At 30.8% G+C, this 9,845-nt stretch overlaps 1 protein-coding gene across 1 annotated transcript; it reads right to left on the minus strand.

The window, feature by feature from the left end:
- Positions 1 to 1,003: 1,003 nt before the first annotated feature.
- LOC107494667 (zinc finger protein 3) lies at positions 1,004 to 1,765 on the minus strand. Its single transcript, XM_016115707.3, has one exon. The coding sequence runs from the start codon at positions 1,763 to 1,765 to the stop codon at positions 1,004 to 1,006; it is 762 nt and encodes a 253-aa protein (XP_015971193.1).
- Between the last annotated feature and the right edge of the window lie 8,080 nt (positions 1,766 to 9,845).

Genomic DNA, 9,845 nt, shown 5'->3' on the forward strand with positions numbered 1-9,845 from the left:
ATCCACTTTGACTTGATTTGAAACGAGTGGGCTTCATGCTCTCATATGATGCGTTTTCTTAACTTCCTATTTGAGCAAATCAACAAACATTTAAACAAAAATTCTGTGAGCTATATTAGCCAAAGGGGAAAATCATAGGACTGATGACGACTACCGTAACACTACAACACTCGACTAGTTTTGAATATCCTTTCATTTCATCACTTCTAATTCAACTTCTCAGTCCATCATTTCAAAAATCAATCAGATAACAAAAGAAAAAAAGATGATGGACGTGCATTATATAACATGTCTACTAAAGGGAACTGATGGTTCATCAAACTAGAATAATATCCACTCTCCATCACGAAAACTCCCCAAACACCATTTCATATTATATATATGATATGATATGATGATGATTCCAAATATTAAATAAATCAACCGGAACGTCTAGTTAAATTTTACTTTCAGCTAATTTAACAGGATGATATGTAATAAACTTTCTATTTATGGACAGGTTACTTTTACTCAATTAAAAAAATAATATATTGTAGACATTATTCAATCTTCGCCATTATCAGAATCTTTAATTCGTACATTATTAAATCAGAGGAACTTAAAAAACAAAAAATAAAAAAAAAAGAAAGCGAGAAAGAGAAGATGAATATAATAAACATACATGATGAACAAGAGAAAGTTAAAGGAAAGCAAAATGGCATTAATCTAGCTAAGAGTTCAGAATAACAGTAGGTGCTTCAGATTTGGACTAAAAATCTAAGCTCTGCAGCAAATACTACTACTAATACGAATTAATTTAAAGCAGTTTCTTTCTCTCTCTTTTTCTCATATCACTCTCATAAAGCAAAAATAATAGAGAGAAAAAGAAGACTGTTCCACTTCCATAACACTATATACTATATACTAACAACAAAAAGTCAAGAACAAGAACAAGAAATGATCGATACTGAAAACAATGGAACCCTAATAAGTAATAACAATAATTAAAAGGAGAAAGGAAAGTTCATAAGCGAAGTGTGAGATCGAGGTTAACGTTATCGGAAGCATCAGAAGAAGAAGCTGGAGCAGCAGAACCAGAAGCGTTATTGTTATGTGAAACAACATGATACTGATACTGAGGGGGATTGGTAGTAGTAGAAGTGGAAGATGAAGATCCGGAAGAACCACCTTCACCACCGCCATGGAAGAATCCCAGTGAAGAAGGAGCATGATGATGATGATGATGATGATGATGATTCATTTGCTGATGCTGCTGCTGAAACTGCTGCAATGGTGGCGGAGGATCCATTTCAAGCCAGTAAGGGTTTCCAAAGAAACGGCCACCGCCAGCGCCGCCGTGATGATCAGCGACTTCCATTTCATGTTGAGGCATAGCCATGGCAGCAGCAACCATAGCCGCCTTGTTGTTGTTGAGATCGTTGCTGTTTCTGAGAAAGAACGGAGGAGAAGACTCCATGGACGGAAAGAGCGAGTGTTGTGGCGGCGGCGGCGGTGGTGGTGGTGGTTGGAGAGTGACCGTTACGGCGGTTCTTCTAGCGGCAGCTCGTTCGAGCTTGTGAGCGTTCTGGTGGCCGCCGAGGGCTTGGGATGTGTAGAACTTGCGGTTACAGAAATGGCATTGGAATGTTCTAGAAGGTGGTTGTTGGTGAAACGGTTGAGTTAGTTGCTGTTGTTGTGGTCTCTTTGAAGAAGGAGGAGATGATTCTTTTGAAGAAGAATCACAAGTTGGGTTCAAGAACTCGTATACGGCTGTTGGGTCTCCCATTTACAAATCAATTCAAAACAACAAAACCAAGAGAGTGTGTGTGTATGTGTTTTTAATTTCCAAGAAGTGGGTTATGCCTTCGTTATTAATACGCACCAAGGGGTTATGTCCGTACAGTATGCGCCTATAATTTGCTTCTTTTCTCTCTTTTTTTTATTATTTTATATTTATTTTGTCATGAGTTTATCCCGTCTCTCTTTAACATTTTCGTTCCATTCCCATTCTCATTGATAATTCACCAATCAAATTATAAAATTAAAATATAAGTGATTAAAGAAGAACTATCATTGTTTAGTTTGATGAGTGGCTCATTATAATTTTGACTAATAATATTAGACAAGACAATAATTTAAAATTATCTTATTTAATTTTATGTATGTAGCATTTATAATTATATATTTATTATTAAAATTACTCAATGATTTTATTAATAATTAAAAATATAAAATAAAATAATTAACGATAATATAAAATAAGATAATTTTATTGTTTTGAAGTATTTTTTTTGTTAAGAATTGGCTATGTGTTGCTCAGTTCAGTTTCATCAAATAGGAGGGGTAAGTAATATAGTGAGTTAGAACAGTCATTATGTATAGTATATATATGTTTTTAATTAATATCGAACAATAATAATTAAAAAGAAAGGGTTTATCTTATTTTATTTTGGTTCATAGTATTTTGGTGGGGAATGGAGATAGATGAGAGTACAAAGACAGTACAATTATGCATCATATATATAATTGACATGAAGGGAGAAGGGGGAGCACATTCCCACATATGATACATATCCACAGCTTTTGAATTGAGACACACAAATCAAAATTAAACAAGTAGAGGAATAAAAAGCCACTTTTTCTTTTCTTTTGTAATATTATTTCAACTTCGTAATGCATTGATCCTACATATATATCTCCTATCCTATACTACAAATAAAACAAAACTCTTCCAAAAGCTATACTAACTATAGTGTTATTTTGCAAACTCAAACATATAGTTAATTACTCAAATATGAAGTCCTTAATTGAACTAACATACATAGTTGAAACTGAACTGCAACAACAACAACAATAATCAATTTAATCTTATATATTAGATGAAACTGAACTTATGAGTAACACATAGCTAGCTAGCCCTTTATATCAATTTATGAACATAATTTAACTGCTATAATAACAAACGTATTAATTCAGATATATATATAAAAAAAACTCTCAAGTGTGTCAAGTTGAAAGTTGAAACTAGAGTCGAATTTGATTTATCATGAATTGCAGTGCATGAATAAAGAGGGGCAGAATGGGAATTAGAGGAAGAATGGAATAGAAGAGGGACGATGTAATTAGTAATGAGCAGATAAGGACAAAGAAGTTGCATTGAGGCATCTCTGTGTGAAAAGAGTGTAATGCAGTTAGGCGTTAGCATTGCAGAGAGAGAAGCCCTACTTAGCCCGCCTTTTAGGCACAGCCACTACAAGAGTTTTCATTGGAGCAATTCACAAAGATTAGCATGCACATTGCATATTGCATATTGCATATTGCATAGTGCCACCCATATCAAACGCAATCATCCTCTCAGTAAATAAAGCACCTAACCACATACAAACTAGACTCATTATATCATATATCATCTCTCTCATCGCAATAATTCCCTCCTTTTTTTTTGGTGACATAATCCCTCCAATTATATATTATACATACTTTCCATTCTTATTTTATTTTTATTTTAGGATAAAGTATATTTGTTTTTCTGTGATTTTTTACAAAAATATATTAGTATTTAATTTATTTAGTTTTATGCTTGATGTTTTTTATTTTTTATCAAAATTACTTTAAATATTAACTCCATCTAAAACGTTAAAAAAATAAAAAATATTTAAGAATAATAATTTTAATATGAATAAAAATATTAGAGATAAAATTATATAAATTGAAAACATTAAGAATAAATTGAACGAAATTAAACCTCAAAAGTATTTTTAAAAAAATTACAAAGTCTACTTTTTATTTTAACTTAATATATAACAACATTACTATATATTGCTACGGAACAAAAGTATCTAATTTCACGTGTTTTTAATTTTCATATAATAATAATATTATAGTGATATGAAAGGACATTTGATCAGAAGGAGAGAGAGAATAAGGGAGAGAGAGAGAGAGAATAGTAGTAGACTGTGATGGCATCTAGCATATGGCACTCACGCACTCACACTCACACTCACGCTACTACTTAGCTTCATTCTTCTTCAGGTTTTCTTTTCTCTTCTCTTATCCTCTCCCACTTCCCCTACTACTAAGTTATATATTTAAATAATAATTTTTTTTTTCACTAACTAATAAAATATCTAAAAATTCAAATGCTAACAAAAATAATCATTATTATAGAAGATAAAAATGACAAAAGCTTAAAAATGGCTCTTAATAAGTGAAATGTCTATGGTTGAAATCCCAAGCCTCAAGTTGGTTTTGATGTAAGATAAAATGGGTGTTGTTTTGCAATTTTTATTTTTGATATTAGATTTATAATGCTATTTTTTTGAATGATAGATGACAAAAATATTAATTTTAAATGACATCGATTGATTTAAAATGCAGAAATCATAGCCTCTAATTTTTGTTTTGAAAAAAAATTAAAATACAAAATCAAATATTTTAATTTTAAAAAATACCAAAAATTATAATGTTAAAATATCAGTCATCTCACTTTCATCCACAAAGAAAATTGCTGTTATTTTGGGGTATGTGCTTCATTAATTTCACCATGTTCTATGGCTTTCCTTAGTAGGATTGTTCTATGTTGTTAATAAAAACGACGTCATGTTGCAGTGTTTACCACTTTAGTCATATGATGAAATATATATCTGGAATTATTTTTGGTGAAAAGACCAATAAGGCACACAACATAATAATTAATTCATGTTAATTATTTATTAATATTTGTTATATTGTCTCATACTATAATTAATGTTAAAATTTCTTCAATAATGATTAATTACTTTGAATTCAAAAGTAATTAATTTGAAGTCACTACTATCAACTATGTAATGAAATTGAATTTCGTATATAACAATCTTTTATCTTAGCATCTCCTCTTCCTCTTCTTATAAGCTAAACATGAGTTTTTATCCAAGTTATTTGAGGTGAGATGTCATATTCTCATCAATTTTTTTCCTTCAAAATACTCATTCTTATCTCACTAATATTCCTTAATTACTTATTTTAATCAAACAACTTTAATTCTTAATTTTTTAGTTTAACAAATCTACAGTTAATACAAGAATTTACAATTGTGGTCACTAACTTATGGAATAAATTTAGAAATAATAATAGAAGGCACATGCAAAGAATAAAAATTAAACAAATATACTAAACATGACGTGTATGGGTTTTTGTAGATAATACACAATTTAATTATTTCTGTTAAAAAAAATTCTTCCAATATATGTACAAATTAACAATTTGTCCAAATTAACAATTTGCCAAAATTAAGTTGTTTTTTTTTGGTACTTAAAATTAAGTTGTTATTGTGCAAGCACTCAGACAGTAGTTCACTTGGGCTTATCTGAACAAATAAAAAAAAAACTGCAACTATAAAACATTTTAATTAATAAATAAATAAAATCTTAAACAAACTTTTCCTATAAAATATCTGATTTTTTGTTTTAGTTCCTGTAAAATATTGATTTTAATTTTGATCGAATAAAATTCTAAAGTTGTATATTTTAATTTTCAGCATTAGATTACTCTATTACATATTGATGTGGATTAAAAACTTATTTAAGTTAATTAAATTAATTCATTTCGTGACACAGAAAAAAAAAATGAAGTAGGTTGTACGATGTACGAAACATAGTATGCATACGGGGTCGATTCTTTCTTGCTGTCACCAAATTAAAGTTCTAAAGCAGAGTAGTCTCTACACCTTCCATGTTCTTTTTCTTCATATTTATTATTTCTTTCTTATGTATGTGTTTTTTATGGGAAAAAGTCTGTTGTTAAGTTGTTTAAAATGGAAATGGGCCTATGGATACCAAAAACAAGAATCTCCTCATAGCAGCCCATAGAGTCCATGCAGGTTGCAAAAATCTTTTTTATATTTTATAGGTTAAGAAAAATAATTTGTTTTTTTATTTGTTTTACATTTCGCAGTTTATGAAAAGCATTTTTTTATATATTTCAAGGGTTACAAAAAGTTTGTTTTTAATATTTTGCAGGTTGTGACTTTTTTTACGATTTTAAAAAATAAAAAATTGAATATAGAAACAAATTAAACGCTGATACTTCCCTGGCCTCAAGTCTTACTGTGGCTGTTAAAAAGGTAGTTTTAAAAAAAGAAGAGGTAGTGGATTTGTAAGGTGAAACAAAGAAGAAATGGTAGCTAGTATGAGTTTACAAGTGTATTATAATTGTGAAATTTGTACGTGAAATGTTTAGATTCTCTTGTTATTTTTTACACTAAAATATTTGTAGAATACAAAGTGGTCTTCATTAAAATATACAAATTTCAAAATTTAAAGAAAATGAGCCGTGTTTTATACATGGAGCTGGATATAATATTTAGTGGGTAATTGTTATGGACTAGGGTCCTAGAATGGCGGCCCAATAAAGAGCCAATTTTTAGGCCTACCTCACCTTGTTCGACCTAGGATCCCAAATCGATTCTGAGTCTACGAGAATTTTCACTCTCACATTAAATTTGATATACGCATCGTATATTTCTAATTTATGAAGATCCGATGAGAAATACATATATAGGGGAGTCTTCAACTCCCCCAAAGTATGCGACAGACCTAAACTCAACTTCTTAGGCCCATTCTGATTTGGGCATCGAAGTGTTTTTGCATATCTCATCCTCATTTGCTCAACGACCTGAACATTTGCCACAACCAGCCAAGTGTAGCCAAGTCAGTCCTGAACATTGGCGCCGTTTATAGAAATTTTCTGTCGAAAGAAGCCAATGGCTTTCGGGCTGATGGGCAACTAGAACCCTTTGGAAATCTTCGAGGAGAGTACAACCCCCTAGAGAATCTTGCACCAACCTAAGCCCAAGTACCAAACGTAGCCTATACGGCGGTGACATCAAGTCACCAACCACAAAATAGCCCAAACTCAAACCCGAAGATCGACTCACGCCCCTTTAAAGGGACGGGGTCCGATAATTATCCAATTATCCAGAAACTACGAATAGTAGCGGCAAACGGTGAGCCATAAGGACAACGATGACCGGCAAGGGAGCGAAGAAGAGGAGTAGAAATGGCGACACAACAGACATCCTCCCTCACCGATCTGCTGGTGTCGACGTCGAACACTGACACAGGAGCAGAAACGGTGACGCGGCGTGCGACGTCCGTCCTCCCTCGCCGGCGTCGTCGCCACCTTCCTCTTCCCCCTTCTTCTTTTTCCCTCTCCCCTTCTTCTTCTTCCATTCCTCGTAGTTCTCTTTTTCTCTCTCAATGTCCGTTCTCTTTCTTTTTTTCCCTTTGTTTTAATTTTATAATTTTTTAAGGATAATTTAGTCTAGAATTTTAGGATTTAGGTAAAAGGACAATTTTAAAACTACATTGAATATTAGAGATAATTTTATATTAAGGTTGGAGACAAAAAAAAATTTGGCCAATAGCTTATAAACCAATATCGTAATTAAACTTAATTATAATTAAATAGAGATCAAGATGATAAAGACTCTGATTATCGGAGAGTCCTTTGTCCAGTGGGTTTTAAGGGAGTCAATGCAATCTCACAGCAATCCCAAAACCACCATTTAGCGAAAGAAAACGGAATGCTAACTTCTAAAGCCGAACTCTCTGAGTGCGATCTTTCTTTTCAAATTAGGATTTGAACACTAAATTTTGAGCGCAATTTTTCATTAAAAATCAAAGTTTAAAATTACACCGAAGATGTTCCTCAAAGTCTTTTCCTTTACAATTTTTGTTTCATTTTTGTTTTAGTTTAGCTTTTGAGGAATTTATTATTAGCATTATTAATTTTTTGTTATTGTGGATTCAGATACGATGGGGACGAAGGCAGAAATCGTGACGATGCTGACTAATTTTTTTTAAGTTTTAATTTTTTAAAATAACTATTTTTTTTCTCTCAAGGTCTTTTTCCTCACTTGATAATTTTTATTTTCTTTTCTTCAATTACAAAAGCAGAAGAAAGATTTAGTCTTTTCTATTTAAAAATAACTATTGCATGACTATAATTCAAGTGATATATTACTAACTAAAATTAGAGCAAAAAATATCTTTATCTTGACCATAGCAGTTAGTTGTTCATTGGAGCTCTTTTTTTCTTCTTCTTCATATTGGTTTATAGGTTTATTAGATCAGTAATTAAAATTGGCCAAAACTTATAACATATATTACTATCTGCTTTTTTAATATAATTTGACTTCACCAATTTTGTTAGTGTTTAGTTTTGAATTTAGTTGCTTCTTCAATTATAGGTCTTCTTGCAGAAAAAAAAAAAAAACATTCAATCAAGACAGAAGAAGAAGGGAGAAACAGGTGAAAATTGGCTGGTGACTCTTGAAATATTAGTCCAAATTTAAATCTTCAATATATGATTATTTTGCACACCCCCGATTTCAAATTCTAAAACTTTTCTACACCCAATCATTGAGGATTTTATTCTTCTATCTTTCCTTCTTCAATTAAATTATTTATTTCATGTTTGAATCCTTTTGTATCAAATAGATAAATTCTAATCAAAGAAATACTAATTCAATATGGTAGTTTCAAGAAGGAAGATGACACTGAGTTCTCTTCTGAACATAATGTTGTTTCAAAATTCACTCTCAAGGCTACATTAACTCTAACTATTGAGATTCTTACATTCAAGGTACTTACTACTAGTATTACACTTACTAAATTGGTATATTGGAAAATTAATCTATTGCATGAAAATTTTTAATGAGTTTCCACTTATTTTGAAAGTGTGTTTTATGCAAAAAAAAATTTTAAATGACTTATTAAAATTCCATTTATTGTATATTTATTTGACTTTTGAGTTCTTTTGATAGTGCAAGTTTTTCAAGAAAATTGTTCTAGAGTATGGCTTTTGTTATGGTGACTAGTAAATTTATTATTGTTGTCATTTTTTTTGTGGGATTGATTTTTTCGAAGTCAAAGCTCCATGTCTCTTTTCATTTTTTTTCATCCGATGACGATAAAATTAAGCCTATATAAAGACGTGATAATAGTAGTCTTTTTAGAGATTGTTTAAGGATTTTGTGAACAAATTTTAAAATATTAAAACTCAAAGCTCATTTAAAAGTGATGTTTTTTCTGTTTTCTTGCTATATTTTCGAATCAAATATATCTTTGATTTTTTTTATGGAATTGAATCTATTTTTACTTTTCAAAAGTTTAGTTGTACATGTATATTTTTCTAACAAATTTACATAAATTAACAACTACAATACAAATCTTAAAATCTTTGAATATGTACGAGTTTTGTAAGTGATGAAAAGGAAAGGTGGTTATAATTAGAAAATACAAAAATAAAGAAGATTATATTTTATTTTATTTGTTTGAAAAATTATTAAATTATTACATGTCATTGAGGATTTTATTTTTGTTTTTCATTCTTTACTTAAATTATTAATTTCAAGTTTAAATATTTGTGGTTGTTTTAGTGGCTGAAACATAATCAAACACAAAAAAGGAGAGAAGGTGGAAGAGGTGAAGGTGTTGAACAAGTATACTACCCACTGGACTTCAATTCAGTGAAGCTTTCAAGGGCTCAAAGGCCGAAGAACCAGCAGATCAAGGGGTGCGTGATGCTTCCGATAAGCTTCAGATGCAAACACTAGCAGCATGGAAGATGTCATTGGCGAGTTACCCTTATTAAATACTCTTCTCCAATTTCAGTGTTTTTTGTTCGTTAGGTTTATTTGATTTTGTAATTTTAAAATATGTCTTAGACGGTGATGCTAAAGGATGTATCTTTTAGGGACGAGTAATTAATTTCTATGCAATTAAACTCACTGCAAACAAAAGGACGATACCTTATAAGGGTGATTAATGATCATCTTTATAGTCTCGTTTTTAGAATAAAAAACGATATAATTCTTTGATGGGTGG

This window comes from Arachis duranensis, chromosome 6 (assembly GCF_000817695.3).
Source record: "Arachis duranensis cultivar V14167 chromosome 6, aradu.V14167.gnm2.J7QH, whole genome shotgun sequence".
Taxonomy (NCBI): Eukaryota; Viridiplantae; Streptophyta; class Magnoliopsida; order Fabales; family Fabaceae; genus Arachis; species Arachis duranensis.

What these genes read in the sequence shown, in the direction of transcription:
- LOC107494667 (XM_016115707.3), bottom strand. Translation starts at nt 1,765, where the DNA reads ATGGGAGACCCAACAGCCGTATACGAGTTCTTGAACCCAACTTGTGAT.